The sequence below is a fragment of the Electrona antarctica genome, assembly GCF_951216825.1.
Source record: "Electrona antarctica genome assembly, chromosome: 21".
In the NCBI taxonomy this organism is placed as follows: Eukaryota; Metazoa; Chordata; class Actinopteri; order Myctophiformes; family Myctophidae; genus Electrona; species Electrona antarctica.
Genome location: NC_136802.1, coordinates 995,825 through 1,014,981, shown reverse-complemented (window position 1 = coordinate 1,014,981; position 19,157 = coordinate 995,825). Strand labels below are relative to the sequence as shown.

The window sequence follows — 19,157 nt, the reverse complement described above, 5'->3', positions numbered from 1 at the left end:
GCATTGAATAACTGGTAGTCATGCTAGACTTGCAGGTATACTACCTATGTTCAACGATACAGACAACCGTTAATATTCACCATGCCTACTGTGCCTATGACCCAATATCATAATACGATTGTCTCTTGAGCATAAACTGTCTAAATGTAACTTGTTGAGTCATATGCCTTGCCATGGACATAATGAGGCCTTATTTCAAAATATTGCCTGTTCTTTAGTAAAAGGCTATAGGCTTATTCTTCATGAATTTCTACAAGTGAAATTAGTTAGGTCTACTGTAATGTCCTAGAAAAACACTAGTTTAGTAATTAACCATCTTATGCAAGAGCATTCACATGCTGATATTCTACCATAGCATGTGTGCGTATCACAGTTTCTTTACAATGGGAGTATAACTTTTACCAGGAGTCATAACATTTGTCTCACTACCGATCTACCTACAAGGATTGGATCATTAGGCCTAATCATAACACTACTACAAATACAATTAGACTATACCAATCATTGTGAGAACATTTCTAGCATATGGCTTTTCTAGCAGTAGTTGCCTAATTACTGTAGGCCCTGTTGCACACCCTTCACATATAATGCTTGGGTTAATCCACCCCTGACCACTGACAGATCATACAATAGCCTAAATATATATATATATATATACTAATGGTTTGTCATAATGGATATAGATTTTTCAAATTAATTTAATTTGAAATGAACATTGTCAGATATTAAGACATGGAATAATGTTACAGCTAAGTTTGTATGGTGTATGTAGTATGAGTATGGACTACGGGGGACATGTAAGAATAAAATATGTATGATACTGTAGATTTGCATGTATGCATAGGCTTACAAAATGTGTTAAAAACACACCTGATGTTATACATCATAAGATGCTAATTAGAGCATACAAGATAACAACTAAGTTGTATAATGATTCAAGTTGTATGATTCAACTTGTTTACGTGAGCATATTTATATCATAAACTTATCATAAACACTACAGTTTTAAAAAACTTGACTCAGTGACTTTTGCAAGTCGCTGAGAAACTATAGACCTAGAGAAAACAAAAACGGTCTCTGCTCATGCATATTGTTGTAGAATACAGCATAATGCAGAATGACCTGGTGTTGCAATTGTATGGTGTGTATTATAATTTGCCATCGCATTCTATAAAACAATGGCAGTGAATAGTGATGCATTGGGATATTGTAGATCTGATACTTTCGTATAATTTTTAAAAGTGTGTCTAACACATTTTCTTCATACTTCTACATACTTTAGTAACTTTAAAACATAAGAAAAAATGGTATCAGTGATTAATGGTTAGACTTATGTACTGAATAAATGTAACAAATATCATGTTGGTGCTTGGTATAGAATATAGTCATGTCCAGTCATATAAAATCAAGCAAAAAGACAATAATAATAGCATACACATGTATGCATGTATGCATGTATGTATGTACGTATGCACGTATGTATGTACGTACGCATGTACGCATGTATTTGGTTAAAATGTGTAAATGTATGTACGCATGTACGCATGTATTTGGTTAAAATGTGTAAATGTTAGCAGACCATCAGTTACTGTAATTATTTGCAGTCTGTCAAAACATGAATGTTTGACAGTTCTGTTTAACTAAATCTAGTGGTCTAAAAGACATGCCCATAATCATGTCAATTATACTTTTAAACATGCATGCCCTATATGTATTTTACGAAATGTTTTACTTTTAGTACTAGTTACAGCTGTTATGTCACAGGATGTCTCAGGGTTATGGGGTGAACACACACAGAGAGAGAGAGAGAGAGAGAGAGAGATCTAATTAAGTAATTAGTCCCATCCATTAGTTCTAAGCAGTCACCTATCCATAACAAAAGGCTTTTGTTCATGAATTACAATGAAAGCCCCCTTTTTCTATAGACTGGCCTTTACATCTCTCACACACACACACACACACACACACACACACACACACACACACACACACACACACACACACACACACACACACACACACACACACACACACACACACACACACACACACTCACTGTACCCAAAGTTTTTACGAGTGAGACACAGGCAGACAGACTGAGCCCCTAAAGTGGGGAACAGTCCTTATAATTAATGCATGCACGCACGCACGCACACACACTCAGCTAGACCTATCCATTACAATTAAATGGCTTTGAGTTGTCACAAGTCCAATGAGTAGCTTTTGTCAATAGAGACAAAAAGGCACGAGACGGTTCTAGCATCCCACTCTCTGCAGGAGAGGGTCACACATTAACAGAAAGTGAACACAAAAACCTGTACTTGGCTATTATTGCTAATAACACAAAAGAAAGACCCTACTTCCAAAGACTTATGGCTCCTTTACATCTCTCACACACAGACAGACAGACTGAATCCATGGGGAACAGTCCATGCAATTAATGCACGCACGCACGCACACTCACTCACTCACTCAGCCAGACAGACATTACAATTCAATGGCTTTGAGTCGTCACAAGTCCAATGAGTCCAAATGAGTGGCTTTTGTCAATAGAGACAAAAAAGGCATGCCATGGTTACACTTTAACAGAAAGTGTACACAATAATAACACAAATGAAAGCCCCTCTTTCCAAAGGATCACTCACTAACGCACACACTCACTCAGCCAGACAGACATTACAATTCAATTATGTCCTAATGAGTGTCTTTTGTCAATAGAGACAAAAAGGCATGAGACGGTTCTAGCATCCCACTCTCTGCAGGAGAGGGTCACACATTAACAGAAAGTGTACACCATAAACATGGACAAACAGTGTACAATAAGCACACAAATACACACAAAAGAAAGCCCCTGTTCTCTAAAGAGTCTTGTCTATACATGAGTCTGAATAGATTTCTTTTGTACATACTATAGACAACAGCACACAAAGCATGTATAGAAATCTATAGAAATTATGTCCATTATGTCTAATAATTACACACAATAGAACAAAAGATATATAGAACAAAAGAATATGCTACTTCTGCCCTGTACAACTACTACAGCCCTCATGTTTCAGGAACCACAGCACTCCATCTTTAACAAGCATCCGTAGCAACCGGAGCTGAAACACAGAGAGGCTTTCTCACAGAGAGGCTTTCTCACAGAGAGGCAGTGGCGTGCACAGATAGACACTAGGGGGCGCTAGAGCACCCCCTGCCCTTTTGGCAATGTGCCCTTTTGAAAAAAAAAAAAAAAAAAAAAACTTTTCTTTCTTTCTTTTTTTTGATTTTTCAAAAATAGCAGACCTACAAGTTCATAGCGCGCCACTCGGTGGCGCGCTATGAGCTTGTAGATCTGCTATTTTTCAATAGCTAAAGCATAACATAATGCTAACACCAAAATGTTCCCGCCCAAAATGGATTAAGGCAACCGGCCGGTTCCACGCGCTGCACAAGGTGCCCTTTTTTAACTTGAGCACCTGCCCCTCTAAATGTCTGTGCACGCCACTGCAGAGAGGCTTCCTCACAGAGAGGCTTCCTCACAGCGATATGAAACGCCGGCTGAAGACGAGCCTGCTCGTCATGAGCGTAATCCATTTATAGGACGAGTGTACCCGTCCTTAGGATCCTTGCTAATTGCTAATGCTAATTAAAACATGATGTGAGTGCTTTCCTCATAAACAAAAGCAAGGGCTCGCAAGTCACTTTGTAATGCTCCAGGTAAATGTATTCACGAACACAGCAAGGCTGGACCTACAACGCTTCGACAGGCAGGACCTACAACGCTTCGACAGGCAGGACCTACAACGCTTCACAGCAGGCAGGACCTACAACGCTTCGACCCGTATCGGTCTTTCTCAAGTAGAAATGAGATAACAGGAAATTATACTTTGTATACAGTGTGGACAAAAGAGCCATCAGCCCCATCTGGTGTTGTGGGGTGGCTCCAAAGAGCCATCAGCCCCATCTGGTGGTGTGGGGTGGCTCCAAAGAGCCATCAGCCCCATCTGGTGTTGTGGGGTGGCTCCAAAGAGCCATCAGCCCCATCTGGTGTTGTGGGGTGGCTCCAAAGAGCCATCAGCCCCATCTGGTGTTGTGGGGTGGCTCCAAAGAGCCATCAGCCCCATCTGGTGTTGTGGGGTGGCTCCAAAGAGCCATCAGCCCCATCTGGTGTTGTGGGGTGGCTCCAAAGAGCCATCAGCCCCATCTGGTGTTGTGGGGTGGCTCCAAAGAGCCATCAGCCCCATCTGGTGTTGTGGGGTGGCTCCAAAGAGCCATCAGCCCCATCTGGTGTTGTGGGGTGGCTCCAAAGAGCCATCAGCCCCATCTGGTGTTGTGGGGTGGCTCCAAAAATTACATGTGATTGGTAAACATGATTGGCAAACAAAAATATACAGTACTTTGTCCCCCCCCCCCAGGTGGTCCACTGGGACCGCCAGTCCCCGGGGGTCCGCGGGGACCGCGCCGACCGTCTGGTGGATCTGTACGCGTCGGGGGAGCAGCGGAGCTACGGCTCCAAGTTCCTGCAGAGGAAGATGAACATCAGCAGCCAGGCCTTCACCGTGGGAGACTTCTCTCTGCTCATCGACAACCTGCAGGTCTGTGGCTGTGCGTGTGTGCGTGTGTGCGTGTGTGCGTGCGTGCGTGCGTGCGTGTGTGTGTGATGCTGTATTCACACTGGCAGATGCGCAAAAGATTCGAAGATACAAAGCTACACAGCATGTTTGTATCTTCGTATCTTCATGTCGCTGTGCTTCCATTGACAATGAATATTCCAGCCAGTCACAATTTGCATCACTTTTGTCTTCAATGTTTGTGTTTACACAAACACTCACAACTGGCCATTCATTATCAAAGTTTGTGTTAAATATAGGACAAAGTTTGTGTTTACACACACCCCTCACAGCTGGACATACTGTAGGAGGGGACAGCGCCCCTCAAAAAAGGGAAAAAAGAAAAACATAAAAGTGCTAAAAAAGCTGTTTCATTTCCTCTGCTAGTCATAACACATGATGCAGAGAGAGAGAGAGAGAGAGAGAGAGAGAGAGAGAGAGAGAGAGAGAGAGAGGGGGGGAGGGGTTATACTGTAACACACAGAGAGAGAGAGAGAGAGAGGGGGGAGGGGGTATACTGTAACACCACCTGTAGAACACATTATGTGGTTCAAACAATAATAGAACCCATGAAGTCCAACCCAATAGAAACCAGTCCAACACGACCAAACATTCTTTCACTTTGACCCACTTTTCATTTCCTCTCTGCCTGCCTGCCTGTCTGTCTGTCTGTCTGTCTGTCTGTCTGCCTGTCGGGCAGAAAGAAACAGTGGTGGACAAAAAGTACTCAATTGTTTTACTTAAGTAAAAGTACCAATACTGCAATTTAGAACTACTTCGTTACAAGTAAAAGTACGGAATTGAAAATGTACTTGAGTAAAAGTACAAAAGTATCGGCATCAAAATGTACTTAAAGTACTCAAAGTAAAAGTATTCATAATTGCAGAATGTCCCATTTCACAAGTTCAAAATGTGTAGAAAATCTATTTGAATCGTGAAAAAGTAACAGTTTTGGAACATATGAGTTTTCCACTGGTGAGGGGGGGGGGGGGGGGGGGGGATCATGATTTAACATTTAGGCAGTTTAACATACAGCGATGTTCCTCCCCATGGGGTCCTTGAGGGGTCCTTGAGGGGTCCTTGAGGGGGTCCTTGAGGGGGTCCTTGAGGGGTCCTTGAGGGGTCCTTGAGGGGGTCCTTGAGGGGTCCTTGAGGGGGTCCTTGAGGGGTCCTTGAGGGGGTCCTTGAGGGGTCCTTGAGGGGTCCTTGAGGGGGTCCTTGAGGGGTCCTTGAGGGGTCCTTGAGGGGGTCCTTGAGGGGGTCCTTGAGGGGTCCTTGAGGGGGTCCTTGAGGGGGTCCTTGAGGGGTCCTTTAGGGGGTCCTTGAGGGGGTCCTTGAGGGGTCCTTTAGGGGGTCCTTGAGGGGTCCTTGAGGGGGTCCCCACCCAGCTAAATGATTGATAGTTACCAACCAACCAAATGGGACTTTAATGTTTGGACCCCAATTCATTAATGTTTGGACCCCAGGCAGACCCCAATTCATTAATGTTTGGACCCCAGGCAGAACCCAATTCATTAATGTTTGGACCCCAATTCATTAATGTTTGGACCCCAGGCAGACCCCAATTCATTAATGTTTGGACCCCAGGCAGACCCCAATTCATTAATGTTTGGACCCCAGGCAGACCCCAATTCATTAATGTTTGGACCCCAGGCAGACCCCAATTCATTAATGTTTGGACCCCAGGCAGACCCCAATTCATTAATGTTTGGACCCCAGGCAGACCCCAATTCATTAATGTTTGGACCCCAGGCAGACCCCAATTCATTCATGTTTGGACCCCAAATGTTCTGAATACATTCTGCACTCACAGTTTTATTACAAGCTTCCAGTTGCTTTGCAGTAAACCATCTTTGTTTGCCTCATTCGGTTCCAGCACTAAATCCATTTATTTCTTTGCTAAATTCTTGCGTTGTCACACATGAATTTGACACACATGAATTTTAATTTACAAAGAAGATAAAAAGTTGAAAATACGAGAGATACGAGGTTTCTATGTGCGTTTTAACCCATTTAGGCCTGACGTCGAAATTAAAAAAATGTCTTCTAAATTCTGACAGTTTTCTGACATTCCTATGTTACTGTATCAGTGGTGCTCAATATTTCATGTCAAGGACCCCAAACATGATCTGTGATTGGCCGCCGACCCCCGTCTGAAAAGACCTTGTTCCAGGGAAGCAAAGATTTGAGAAAAAAATATATATTCCAAATTTGCGCCACATTTTCACGATTTGTCAAAAATAGCAGACCTACAAGCTCATAGCGCGCCACTCGGTGGCGCGCTATGAGCTTGTAGATCTTCTATTTTTCAATAGCTAAATTATAACATAATGTTTAAAACACCAAAAGGGGTTCCCGCCCAAAAATGGGTTAAACTTCCAAAGAAAAAAAGACAAAAAAACCCACATCCTCTGTTTCCAGGTGCCGGGCCAAACTGTAAAAACAGATTATTGAAAAACAAGAGGGGCTCCCGAGTCCCAACTCACTTTTGAATGCTCCAAAAATATATAAATAATATATATTTGCTCCAGACAGACGATGGTACCCAACGTTTGGTCTTTATCATGTTGTAAACCGTTTTAAACTTCCACACGTGCTGTCTGTCTCACACTCCCCCATACCATGCAGGCCTTGACGTTATTATGAACTAACTATTTTAACAGCCGGACCAGGCCCTGTACTCCTGCCACCTCTAGTTAACTAAACTATTTTAAGAGCCGTGGGACCAGGCCCTGTACTCCTGACACCTCTAGTTAACTAAACTATTTTAACAGCCGTGGGACCGGGCCCTGTACTCCTGCCACCTCTAGTTAACTAACTATTTTAACAGTCGGACCAGGCCCTGTACTCCTGCCACCTCTAGTTAACTAAACTATTTTAACAGCCGTGGGACCAGGCCCTGTACTCCTGCCACCTCTAGTTAACTAAACTATTTTAACAGCCGTGGGACCAGGCCCTGTACTCCTGACACCTCTAGTTAACTAAACTATTTTAACAGCCGGACCAGGCCCTGTACTCCTGCCACCTCTATTTAACTAACTATTTTAACAGCTGGACCAGGCCCTGTACTCCTGCCACCTCTAGTTAACTAAACTATTTTAACAGCCGTGGGACCAGGACCTGTACTCCTGACACCTCTAGTTAACTAAACTATTTTAACAGCCGTGGGACCAGGCCCTGTACTCCTGCCACCTCTAGTTAACTAACTATTTTAACAGCCGGACCAGGCCCTGTACTCCTGCCACCTCTAGTTAACTAAACTATTTTAACAGCCGTGGGACCAGGCCCTGTACTCCTGCCACCTCTAGTTAACTAAACTATTTTAACAGCCGTGGGACCAGGCCCTGTACTCCTGCCACCTCTAGTTAACTAAACTATTTTAACAGCCGGACCAGGCCCTGTACTCCTGCCACCTCTAGTTAACTAAACTATTTTAACAGCCGGACCAGGCCCTGTACTCCTGCCACCTCTAGTTAACTAACAATTTTAACAGCCGTGGGACCAGGCCCTGTACTCCTGCCACCTCTAGTTAACTAAACTACAGGCCCTGTACTCCTGCCACCTCTAGTTAACTAAACTATTTTAACAGTCGGACCAGGCCCTGTACTCCTGCCACCTCTAGTTAACTAAACTATTTTAACAGCCGGACCAGGCCCTGTACTTCTGCCACCTCTAGTTAACTAAACTATTTTAACAGCCGGACCAGGCCCTGTACTCCTGCCACCTCTAGTTAACTAACTATTTTAACAGCCGTGGGACCAGGCCCTGTACTCCTGCCACCTCTAGTTAACTAACTATTTTAACAGCCGTGGGACCAGGCCCTGTACTCCTGCCACCTCTAGTTAACTAAACTATTTTAACAGCCGGACCAGGCCCTGTACTCCTGCCACCTCTAGTTAACTAAACTATTTTAACAGCCGTAGGACCAGGCCCTGTACTCCTGCCACCTCTAGTTAACTAAACTATTTTAACAGCCGGACCAGGCCCTGTACTCCTGCCACCTCTAGTTAACTAAACTATTTGAACAGCCGGACCAGGCCCTGTACTCCTGCCACCTCTAGTTAACTAAACTATTTTACCGGCCGGACCAGGCCCTGTACTCCTGCCACCTCTAGTTAACTAAACTATTTTAACAGCCGTGGGACCAGGCCCTGTACTCCTGCCACCTCTAGTTAACTAAACTATTTTAACAGCCGTGGGACCAGGCCCTGTACTCCTGCCACCTCTAGTTAACTAACTATTTTAACAGCCGTGGGACCAGGCCCTGTACTCCTGCCACCTCTAGTTAACTAAACTATTTTAACAGCCGTGGGACCAGGCCCTGTACTCCTGCCACCTCTAGTTAACTAACTATTTTAACAGCCGGACCAGGCCCTGTACTCCTGCCACCTCTAGTTAACTAAACTATTTTAACAGCCGGACCAGAGCCTGTACTCCTGACACCTCTAGTTAACTAACTATTTTAACAGCCGGACCAGGCCCTGTACTCCTGCCACCTCTAGTTAACTAAACTATTTTAACAGCCGTGGGACCAGGCCCTGTACTCCTGCCACCTCTAGTTAACTAAACTATTTTAACAGCCGTGGGACCAGGCCCTGTACTCCTGCCACCTCTAGTTAACTAAACTATTTTAACAGCCGTGGGACCAGGCCCTGTACTTCTGCCACCTCTAGTTAACTAAACTATTTTAACAGCCGGACCAGGCCCTGTACTCCTGACACCTCTAGTTAACTAAACTATTTTAACAGCCGGACCAGGCCCTGTACTCCTGCCACCTCTAGTTAACTAAACTATTTTAACAGCCGTGGGACCAGGCCCTGTACTCCTGCCACCTCTAGTTAACTAAACTATTTTAACAGCCGTGGGACCAGGCCCTGTACTCCTGCCACCTCTAGTTAACTAACTATTTTAACAGCCGGACCAGGCCCTGTACTCCTGCCACCTCTAGTTAACTAACTATTTTAACAGCCGTGGGACCAGGCCCTGTACTCCTGACACCTCTAGTTAACTAAACTATTTTAACAGCCGGACCAGGCCCTGTACTCCTGCCACCTCTAGTTAACTAAACTATTTGAAAAGCCGGACCAGGCCCTGTACTCCTGCCACCTCTAGTTAACTAAACTATTTTACCGGCCGGACCAGGCCCTGTACTCCTGCCACCTCTAGTTAACTAAACTATTTTAACAGCCGGACCAGGCCCTGTACTCCTGCCACCTCTAGTTAACTCAACTATTTTAACAGCCGTGGGACCAGGCCCTGTACTCCTGCCACCTCTAGTTAACTAACTATTTTAACAGCCGGACCAGGCCCTGTACTCCTGCCACCTCTAATTAACTAAATTATTTTAACAGCCGTGGGACCAGGCCCTGTACTCCTGCCACCTCTAGTTAACTAAACTATTTTAACAGCCGTGGGACCAGGCCCTGTACTCCTGCCACCTCTAGTTAACTAAACTATTTTAACAGCCGTGGGACCAGGCCCTGTACTCCTGCCACCTCTAGTTAACTAAACTATTTTAACAGCCGGACCAGGCCCTGTACTCCTGACACCTCTAGTTAACTCAACTATTTTAACAGCCGGACCAGGCCCTGTACTCCTGCCACCTCTAGTTAACTAACTATTTTAACAGCCGGACCAGGCCCTGTACTCCTGCCACCTCTAGTTAACTCAACTATTTTAACAGCCGGACCAGGCCCTGTACTCCTGACACCTCTAGTTAACTAAACTATTTTAACAGCCGGACAAGGCCCTGTACTCCTGCCACCTCTAGTTAACTAAACTATTTTAACAGCCGGACCAGGCCCTGTACTCCTGACACCTCTAGTTAACTAACTATTTTAACAGCCGTGGGACCAGGCCCTGTACTCCTGCCACCTCTAGTTAACTAAACTATTTTAACAGCCGGACCAGGCCCTGTACTTCTGCCACCTCTAGTTAACTAAACTATTTTAACAGCCGTGGGACCAGGCCCTGTACTCCTGCCACCTCTAGTTAACTAACTATTTTAACAGCCGTGGGACCAGGCCCTGTACTCCTGCCACCTCTAGTTAACTAACTATTTTAACAGCCGTGGGACCAGGCCCTGTACTCCTGCCACCTCTAGTTAACTAAACTATTTTAACAGCCGGACCAGGCCCTGTACTCCTGCCACCTCTAGTTAACTAAACTATTTTAACAGCCGTAGGACCAGGCCCTGTACTCCTGCCACCTCTAGTTAACTAAACTATTTTAACAGCCGGAGCAGGCCCTGTACTCCTGCCACCTCTAGTTAACTAAACTATTTGAACAGCCGTGGGACCAGGCCCTGTACTCCTGCCACCTCTAGTTAACTAACTATTTTAACAGCCGGACCAGGCCCTGTACTCCTGCCACCTCTAGTTAACTAACTATTTTAACAGCCGTGGGACCAGGCCCTGTACTCCTGCCACCTCTAGTTAACTAAACTATTTTAACAGCCGTGGGACCAGGCCCTGTACTCCTGCCACCTCTAGTTAACTAACTATTTTAACAGCCGGACCAGGCCCTGTACTCCTGCCACCTCTAGTTAACTAACTATTTTAACAGCCGTGGGACCAGGCCCTGTACTCCTGACACCTCTAGTTAACTAAACTATTTTAACAGCCGGACCAGGCCCTGTACTCCTGCCACCTCTAGTTAACTAAACTATTTGAACAGCCGGACCAGGCCCTGTACTCCTGCCACCTCTAGTTAACTAAACTATTTTACCGGCCGGACCAGGCCCTGTACTCCTGCCACCTCTAGTTAACTAAACTATTTTAACAGCCGGACCAGGCCCTGTACTCCTGCCACCTCTAGTTAACTCAACTATTTTAACAGCCGTGGGACCAGGCCCTGTACTCCTGCCACCTCTAGTTAACTAACTATTTTAACAGCCGGACCAGGCCCTGTACTCCTGCCACCTCTAATTAACTAAATTATTTTAACAGCCGTGGGACCAGGCCCTGTACTCCTGCCACCTCTAGTTAACTAAACTATTTTAACAGCCGGACCAGGCCCTGTACTCCTGCCACCTCTAGTTAACTAAACTATTTTAACAGCCGTAGGACCAGGCCCTGTACTCCTGCCACCTCTAGTTAACTAAACTATTTTAACAGCCGGACCAGGCCCTGTACTCCTGCCACCTCTAGTTAACTAAACTATTTGAACAGCCGGACCAGGCCCTGTACTCCTGCCACCTCTAGTTAACTAAACTATTTTACCGGCCGGACCAGGCCCTGTACTCCTGCCACCTCTAGTTAACTAAACTATTTTAACAGCCGTGGGACCAGGCCCTGTACTCCTGCCACCTCTAGTTAACTAAACTATTTTAACAGCCGTGGGACCAGGCCCTGTACTCCTGCCACCTCTAGTTAACTAACTATTTTAACAGCCGTGGGACCAGGCCCTGTACTCCTGCCACCTCTAGTTAACTAAACTATTTTAACAGCCGTGGGACCAGGCCCTGTACTCCTGCCACCTCTAGTTAACTAACTATTTTAACAGCCGGACCAGGCCCTGTACTCCTGCCACCTCTAGTTAACTAAACTATTTTAACAGCCGGACCAGAGCCTGTACTCCTGACACCTCTAGTTAACTAACTATTTTAACAGCCGGACCAGGCCCTGTACTCCTGCCACCTCTAGTTAACTAAACTATTTTAACAGCCGTGGGACCAGGCCCTGTACTCCTGCCACCTCTAGTTAACTAAACTATTTTAACAGCCGTGGGACCAGGCCCTGTACTCCTGCCACCTCTAGTTAACTAAACTATTTTAACAGCCGTGGGACCAGGCCCTGTACTTCTGCCACCTCTAGTTAACTAAACTATTTTAACAGCCGGACCAGGCCCTGTACTCCTGACACCTCTAGTTAACTAAACTATTTTAACAGCCGGACCAGGCCCTGTACTCCTGCCACCTCTAGTTAACTAAACTATTTTAACAGCCGTGGGACCAGGCCCTGTACTCCTGCCACCTCTAGTTAACTAAACTATTTTAACAGCCGTGGGACCAGGCCCTGTACTCCTGCCACCTCTAGTTAACTAACTATTTTAACAGCCGGACCAGGCCCTGTACTCCTGCCACCTCTAGTTAACTAACTATTTTAACAGCCGTGGGACCAGGCCCTGTACTCCTGACACCTCTAGTTAACTAAACTATTTTAACAGCCGGACCAGGCCCTGTACTCCTGCCACCTCTAGTTAACTAAACTATTTGAAAAGCCGGACCAGGCCCTGTACTCCTGCCACCTCTAGTTAACTAAACTATTTTACCGGCCGGACCAGGCCCTGTACTCCTGCCACCTCTAGTTAACTAAACTATTTTAACAGCCGGACCAGGCCCTGTACTCCTGCCACCTCTAGTTAACTCAACTATTTTAACAGCCGTGGGACCAGGCCCTGTACTCCTGCCACCTCTAGTTAACTAACTAGTTTAACAGCCGGACCAGGCCCTGTACTCCTGCCACCTCTAATTAACTAAATTATTTTAACAGCCGTGGGACCAGGCCCTGTACTCCTGCCACCTCTAGTTAACTAAACTATTTTAACAGCCGTGGGACCAGGCCCTGTACTCCTGCCACCTCTAGTTAACTAAACTATTTTAACAGCCGTGGGACCAGGCCCTGTACTCCTGCCACCTCTAGTTAACTAAACTATTTTAACAGCCGGACCAGGCCCTGTACTCCTGACACCTCTAGTTAACTCAACTATTTTAACAGCCGGACCAGGCCCTGTACTCCTGCCACCTCTAGTTAACTAACTATTTTAACAGCCGGACCAGGCCCTGTACTCCTGCCACCTCTAGTTAACTCAACTATTTTAACAGCCGGACCAGGCCCTGTACTCCTGACACCTCTAGTTAACTAAACTATTTTAACAGCCGGACAAGGCCCTGTACTCCTGCCACCTCTAGTTAACTAAACTATTTTAACAGCCGGACCAGGCCCTGTACTCCTGACACCTCTAGTTAACTAACTATTTTAACAGCCGTGGGACCAGGCCCTGTACTCCTGCCACCTCTAGTTAACTAAACTATTTTAACAGCCGGACCAGGCCCTGTACTTCTGCCACCTCTAGTTAACTAAACTATTTTAACAGCCGTGGGACCAGGCCCTGTACTCCTGCCACCTCTAGTTAACTAACTATTTTAACAGCCGTGGGACCAGGCCCTGTACTCCTGCCACCTCTAGTTAACTAACTATTTTAACAGCCGTGGGACCAGGCCCTGTACTCCTGCCACCTCTAGTTAACTAAACTATTTTAACAGCCGGACCAGGCCCTGTACTCCTGCCACCTCTAGTTAACTAAACTATTTTAACAGCCGTAGGACCAGGCCCTGTACTCCTGCCACCTCTAGTTAACTAAACTATTTTAACAGCCGGAGCAGGCCCTGTACTCCTGCCACCTCTAGTTAACTAAACTATTTGAACAGCCGTGGGACCAGGCCCTGTACTCCTGCCACCTCTAGTTAACTAACTATTTTAACAGCCGGACCAGGCCCTGTACTCCTGCCACCTCTAGTTAACTAACTATTTTAACAGCCGTGGGACCAGGCCCTGTACTCCTGCCACCTCTAGTTAACTAAACTATTTTAACAGCCGTGGGACCAGGCCCTGTACTCCTGCCACCTCTAGTTAACTAACTATTTTAACAGCCGGACCAGGCCCTGTACTCCTGCCACCTCTAGTTAACTAACTATTTTAACAGCCGTGGGACCAGGCCCTGTACTCCTGACACCTCTAGTTAACTAAACTATTTTAACAGCCGGACCAGGCCCTGTACTCCTGCCACCTCTAGTTAACTAAACTATTTGAACAGCCGGACCAGGCCCTGTACTCCTGCCACCTCTAGTTAACTAAACTATTTTAACAGCCGGACCAGGCCCTGTACTCCTGCCACCTCTAGTTAACTCAACTATTTTAACAGCCGTGGGACCAGGCCCTGTACTCCTGCCACCTCTAGTTAACTAACTATTTTAACAGCCGGACCAGGCCCTGTACTCCTGCCACCTCTAATTAACTAAATTATTTTAACAGCCGTGGGACCAGGCCCTGTACTCCTGCCACCTCTAGTTAACTAAACTATTTTAACAGCCGTGGGACCAGGCCCTGTACTCCTGCCACCTCTAGTTAACTAAACTATTTTAACAGCCGGACCAGGCCCTGTACTCCTGACACCTCTAGTTAACTCAACTATTTTAACAGCCGGACCAGGCCCTGTACTCCTGCCACCTCTAGTTAACTAACTATTTTAACAGCCGGACCAGGCCCTGTACTCCTGCCACCTCTAGTTAACTCAACTATTTTAACAGCCGGACCAGGCCCTGTACTCCTGCCACCTCTAGTTAACTAAACTATTTTAACAGCCGGACCAGGCCCTGTACTCCTGCCACCTCTAGTTAACTCAACTATTTTAACAGCCGTGGGACCAGGCCCTGTACTCCTGCCACCTCTAGTTAACTAACTATTTTAACAGCCGGACCAGGCCCTGTACTCCTGCCACCTCTAATTAACTAAACTATTTTAATAGCCGTGGGACCAGGTCCTGTACTCCTGACACCTCTAGTTAACTAAACTATTTTAACAGCCGTGGGACCAGGACCTGTACTCCTGCCACCTCTAGTTAACTAACTATTTTAACAGTCGGACCAGGCCCTGTACTCCTGCCACCTCTAGTTAACTAAACTACAGGCCCTGTACTCCTGCCACCTCTAGTTAACTAACTATTTTAACAGCCGGACCAGGCCCTGTACTCCTGCCACCTACTAAACTATTTTAACAGCCGTGGGACCAGGCCCTGTACTCCTGCCACCTCTAGTTAACTAAACTATTTTAACAGCCGGACCAGGCCCTGTACTCCTGCCACCTCTAGTTAACTAAACTATTTTAACAGCCGGACCAGGGCCTGTACTCCTGACACCTCTAGTTAACTAACTATTTTAACAGCCGGACCAGGCCCTGTACTCCTGCCACCTCTAGTTAACTAAACTATTTTAACAGCCGTGGGACCAGGCCCTGTACTCCTGCCACCTCTAGTTAACTAAACTATTTTAACAGCCGTGGGACCAGGCCCTGTACTCCTGCCACCTCTAGTTAACTAAACTATTTTAACAGCCGGACCAGGCCCTGTACTCCTGCCACCTCTAGTTAACTAAACTATTTTAACAGCCATGGGACCAGGCCCTGTACTCCTGCCACCTCTAGTTAACTAAACTATTTTAACAGCCGGACCAGGCCCTGTACTCCTGCCACCTCTAGTTAACTAAACTATTTTAACAGCCGGACCAGGGCCTGTACTCCTGACACCTCTAGTTAACTAACTATTTTAACAGCCGGACCAGGCCCTGTACTCCTGCCACCTCTAGTTAACTCAACTATTTTAACAGCCGGACCAGGCCCTGTACTCCTGCCACCTCTAGTTAACTAAACTATTTTACCGGCCGGACCAGGCCCTGTACTCCTGCCACCTCTAGTTAACTAACTATTTTAACAGTCGGACCAGGCCCTGTACTCCTGCCACCTCTAGTTAACTCAACTATTTGAACCCATTTAGGCCTGACGTTGAAATTTAAAAGATAAATCCTGAACGTCTGGGTTTCCGAGGCTACTGTATCAGTGGTGATCAATATTTCATGTCAAGGACACCAACAATGATGTGCCACCGACCCCCATCTGAAAATATGTTGTTGAGGAACCCCTCAGAAGCAAATATTTGAGTTAAAAACGTTCTGCTCTGAAAGAATATATATTCAATGATTTGTGCCACATTTTCACGATTTTTCAAAAAGACCTACAAGCTCGTAGCGCGCCACTCTCTGGCGTGCTACAAGCTTGTAGATCTGCTATTTTTCAATAGCTAAATTATAACATAATGTTTAAAACACCAAATGGGGTTCCCGCCCAAAATGGGTTAACCCCTTCCACCCCAGCCCTCAGACCAGGGTCTGTACTAAACTATGTTAACTCCTTCCTCCCCAGCCGTGGGACCAGGGTCTGTACTAAACTATGTTAACTCCTTCCTCCCCAGCCGTGGGACCAGGGCCTGTACTAAACTATGTTAACTCCTTCCTCCCCAGCCGTGGGACCAGAGCCTGTACTAAACTATGTTAACTCCTTCCTCCCCAGCCGTGGGACCAGGGCCTGTACTAAACTATGTTAACCCCTTCCTCCCCAGCCCTCGGACCAGGGTCTGTACTAAACTATGTTAACTCCTTCCTCCCCAGCCGTGGGACCAGAGCCTGTACTAAACTATGTTAACTCCTTCCTCCCCAGCCGTGGGACCAGAGCCTGTACTAAACTATGTTAACTCCTTCCTCCCCAGCCGTGGGACCAGGGCCTGTACTAAACTATGTTAACTCCTTCCTCCCCAGCCGTGGGACCAGGGTCTGTACTAAACTATGTTAACTCCTTCCTCCCCAGCCGTGGGACCAGGGTCTGTACTAAACTATGTTAACTCCTTCCTCCCCAGCCATGGGACCAGGGTCTGTACTAAACTATGTTAACTCCTTCCTCCCCAGCCGTGGGACCAGGGTCTGTACTAAACTATGTTAACTCCTTCCTCTCCAGGCGTGGGACCAGAGCCTGTACTAAACTATGTTAACTCCTTCCTCCCCAGCCGTGGGACCAGGGCCTGTACTAAACTATGTTAACTCCTTCCTCCCCAGCCGTGGGACCAGGGCCTGTACTAAACTATGCTAACTCCTTCCTCCCCAGCCGTGGGACCAGGGCCTGTACTAAACTATGTTAACTCCTTCCTCCCCAGTCCTCGGACCAGGGCCTGTACTAAACTATGTTAACTCCTTCCTCCCCAGCCGTAGGACCAGAGCCTGTACTAAACTATGTTAACTCCTTCCTCCCCAGCCGTAGGACCAGAGCCTGTACTAAACTATGTTAACTCCTTCCTCCCCAGCCCTCGGACCAGGGTCTGTACTCCTGCCACCTCCACCACCACTACTGCGGTCTCCACGAGAGACGAGAGTTCCAGCTGACGGTCGGACCGCCCGTCGCACCGCCACCGCCACCGCCGCCGCCGCCTCGGGGGACCACGCCCCTCCCCCCAGCCCCCCCGCCGAGCAGAACCCTCCCACCCAGAGCGCTGCCCAATGAGGACAAAGGTAGGTTCCTGTGGCCTAAACGTACGCATTTCTAACCTTATCCTCAGTAAAACAAATATACAAGAGCCGAGCGGTCGACGTGAGGTCAGCGGGGAAGAAAAAAACCCCGAGGGCGAGCGTGTTTTATAAGGCGAGCCTTCCGGGGGTTAGCGTTAGCGTTAGCGTTAGCTAACGCTGCTAGTCCTTCCAGTGCTTTAAAAACGTCAGTCCTAAATCTGAGAGGAAGCCAGCGGAGCGAGGCCGTGTGCCTCGGGTCAGCGCAGAGCTACAGAAACAACAAGCAGAAAAACACCACATGTCCGTTCGTTCTCTCTCTCCCTCTCTCTTTCCCATGTCCTCAAAACATCCTCTCCGTCGTCTCCCATTCCCCTCCTCCTGTCTCCCCCTCCTCCTCCTCCTGTCTCCCCCTCCTCCTCCTCCTGTCTCCCCCTCCTCCTCCTGTCTCCCCCTCCTCCTCCTCCTGTCTACCCCTCCTCTTCGGTCAGTTAACATCCTCTCTGTCGTCTCCCATTCCCCTCCTCCTGTCTCCCCCTCCTCCTCCTCCTCCTCCTGTCTCCCCCTCCTCCTCCTCCTCCTCCTGTCTCCCCTCCTCTTCGGTCAGTTAACATCCTCTCCATCGTCTTCCCCTCCTCCTCCTCCTGTCTCCCCCTCCTCCTCCTCCTCCTCCTGTCTCCCCCTCCTCCTCCTCCTCCTCCTGTCTCCCCTCCTCTTCGGTCAGTTAACATCCTCTCCATCGTCTTCCCCTCCTCCTCCTCCTGTCTCCCCCTCCTCCTCCTCCTCCTCCTGTCTCCCCCTCCTCCTCCTCCTCCTCCTGTCTCCCCTCCTCTTCGGTCAGTTAACATCCTCTCCATCGTCTTCCCCTCCTCCTCCTCCTGTCTCCCCCTCCTCCTCCTCCTCCTCCTGTCTCCCCCTCCTCCTCCTCCTCCTCCTGTCTCCCCTCCTCTTCGGTCAGTTAACATCCTCTCCATCGTCTTCCCCTCCTCCTCCTCCTGTCTCCCCCTCCTCCTCCTCCTCCTCCTGTCTCCCCCTCCTCCTCCTCCTCCTCCTGTCTCCCCTCCTCTTCGGTCAGTTAACATCCTCTCCATCGTCTTCCCCTCCTCCTCCTCCTGTCTCCCCCTCCTCCTCCTCCTCCTCCTGTCTCCCCCTCCTCCTCCTCCTCCTCCTGTCTCCCCTCCTCTTCGGTCAGTTAACATCCTCTCCATCGTCTCCCCCTCCTCCTCCTCCTGTCTCCCCCTCCTCTTCGGTCAGTTTCTCACGAGGAACGTTTATTTGTCACGTCAGTTTATTTGCATAGCAGCAACATTTCAATAACAAGGCGACTCAGAGAGTTTTACGTGAAACATTAACCCATTTAGGCCAGACATCAAAAGAAAATCACACCCGTGTGAACTGAGTGGTGCAAGGTCTTATATAGCCTGATCAGCTGTGGTCTGACGTAATGTCAGTGACCA

At 47.4% G+C, this 19,157-nt stretch overlaps 1 protein-coding gene across 1 annotated transcript in view; it reads left to right on the top strand.

The window, feature by feature from the left end:
* LOC306913782 (sortilin-like) overlaps positions 1–19,157 on the top strand; it is a gene marked incomplete at its 5' end in the record, with an annotated part of 59,096 nt that overhangs the window by 25,363 nt on the left and 14,576 nt on the right. The window contains 3 exons of the mRNA XM_079490594.1: positions 4,401–4,580; positions 17,502–17,706; positions 18,893–18,949. Coding sequence (XP_079346720.1) covers positions 4,401–4,580; positions 17,502–17,706; positions 18,893–18,949 — 442 coding nt within the window. The remainder of the gene's footprint in view (positions 1–4,400; positions 4,581–17,501; positions 17,707–18,892; positions 18,950–19,157) is intronic.